The 1,904-nt window shown below is 31.3% G+C and overlaps 1 protein-coding gene across 2 annotated transcripts; it reads right to left on the bottom strand.

Annotated features, from left to right (window-relative positions):
• Positions 637-1,902, bottom strand: LOC107604968 (the record flags this gene model as incomplete). Of its 2 annotated transcripts, XR_002349198.1 has the most annotated exon segments (4): positions 637-727; positions 765-902; positions 1,140-1,217; positions 1,702-1,902. XR_002349198.1 is itself a non-coding variant. In XM_021104800.1 (3 exon segments), coding segments are annotated over 3 exon segments (330 nt in total), but the record flags the coding sequence as incomplete, so codon positions are not given.

The following is a 1,904-nucleotide window of genomic DNA, read 5'->3' as shown; positions in this document are numbered from 1 at the left end:
CTTATTCATTCTAATAATTTTACCACCAAATCACTACAATTACTATCATATCCATCACCATTGGAAAATAATAATGAAAGAAAGAGGTATATTTAGAAGAAAATAAAATAAATTTTTTTATCAAAAACCTAATAGAACAAAGGATAATTATATTGTGTCCATAAATTTTGTACCTAAATTGCTTAAATAAGTATTAAAAAGTGGAACTTATTTTTTATGGAGTTAAAACATGTGTAATTTATAAACATTATAGAATGACACCCAAAACAAAATATCACATTTGTAATAAACATCCAGTAAGAACTTTTCATCTAAAATATAAATTTAAAATATTAAACCTATTATAATTTTTTTCATTTAACATCTTTACTATTATATTCTTAACAAATGTGGACACCTATCTTTCTCAACAATTTCCTTTCTCTTTACCATTTTTATGTACTTAACAATTTACAAAAAGAAGTAAAATTATTCAAATTCATTTGTCCTGTGGGACACAGCTGCCCAAGAGTCTATTTCTTTTCACTAAAAGAATCATCTAATCATCTAGATCTTATATTAAAGAGTGCAAGACACACCATACAACATACAAGAAACAAAACAAAACCGCATACTTAAGATATAAACATAAGAAAAAGTTATAAAGAGATGAAATTTCTTCTTAATTGATTAATGGGATTGGATCATTACTTGTTTACAAAAACATTTGGGAGGACAAAAATAACAACTATGTAATATATGCCTCCCCTCCGGATTTGAAACACAAATTTAATTAAGTACTTGAATAATCAAACTCAAAATATCTTCATCAGCATCATCTTCAGCTCACCAAATGTGATTTCATCAAATCCTCATTCAGAATCACTTTCCATGCTTCCCATAGCCTTCAATCCCCTTGGTCTCTGCATCCATAAAAAATTAAAGTCAAACTCTATAAAAGGAAAAGATTCATCAAGCCCATGGACCGTGGCAAGATTCTACTACTTTTTTAAGTTTAGTTTGGTTTATGAAATAAGCATTTGGCAGCAAAACCGAATACATGAAATTTTATTTGAATATTTTTTTAAATTAAAAAAAGAAAAGACTAAAGATGGGATTAGATCAATTGACAAAAATAGCAACAATAACCAAACACTTACCTTCTTGCTACTTTTCTTCTCCCTAACTTCGTATCTCTCTTGGCACATATCAGTCAACCATGCCCCAGGGCTTACCAACTGCACAAAACCCACAATTACACCAAACACATCAGAATAATATAAAACAAAAACCACGAGACTGAACTAATTTAGATCCAAAACCCAAATCAACAAACCAATAACCATAAAATCTCAATTACCAATTTTCCCACAAAACAAAATAACACTTAAAAAATTGTATCTTTTATTTAACCCAAAACCAAACACATCAAAGTAAAGATAAGATGGCGAAATGAAGATCCAAAACCTCAAAACCCAAAAAACCCAAATAAAATCTCAATCACCCATTTTCCCCCCCAAAAGAAAATAACAAAAGAGGCATTTTGTTTAGGAAATCAGCATAAGGTAAGGTAAAGATAATGGATTAGCGAAGATCCAAAACCCAACTCATCAAAGGGTAAAATTTACAAACCAAAAAACCCAAAAAATTCTAAATTAACGATTTCCCCCAAAACAAAATAACATTAAAAAAGCAATTTTTAACCGGAAAAATAAAACTTACAAGTAAGCTTCTTTGGATGATTTTGGCCCTCTTTTTGGGTCGCTGAGGAAGCTTGCAACCCTTCATGGCCAGAAAATCTTCTTCTTTCTCTTTGCTTGAGAGAGTTATGAACAGCTTCGGCCAAACCACTGCCCTTTCTTCTCCGTTGTTTCCATCGATCGGAACTTTCCCATTGTTCTCCTCCGCCGCCACCGCCGCCGAGC

The sequence above is a fragment of the Arachis ipaensis genome, chromosome B06, assembly GCF_000816755.2.
Source record: "Arachis ipaensis cultivar K30076 chromosome B06, Araip1.1, whole genome shotgun sequence".
Lineage (NCBI taxonomy): Eukaryota > Viridiplantae > Streptophyta > Magnoliopsida > Fabales > Fabaceae > Arachis > Arachis ipaensis.
This window is presented reverse-complemented; position numbering and strand designations above follow the sequence as displayed.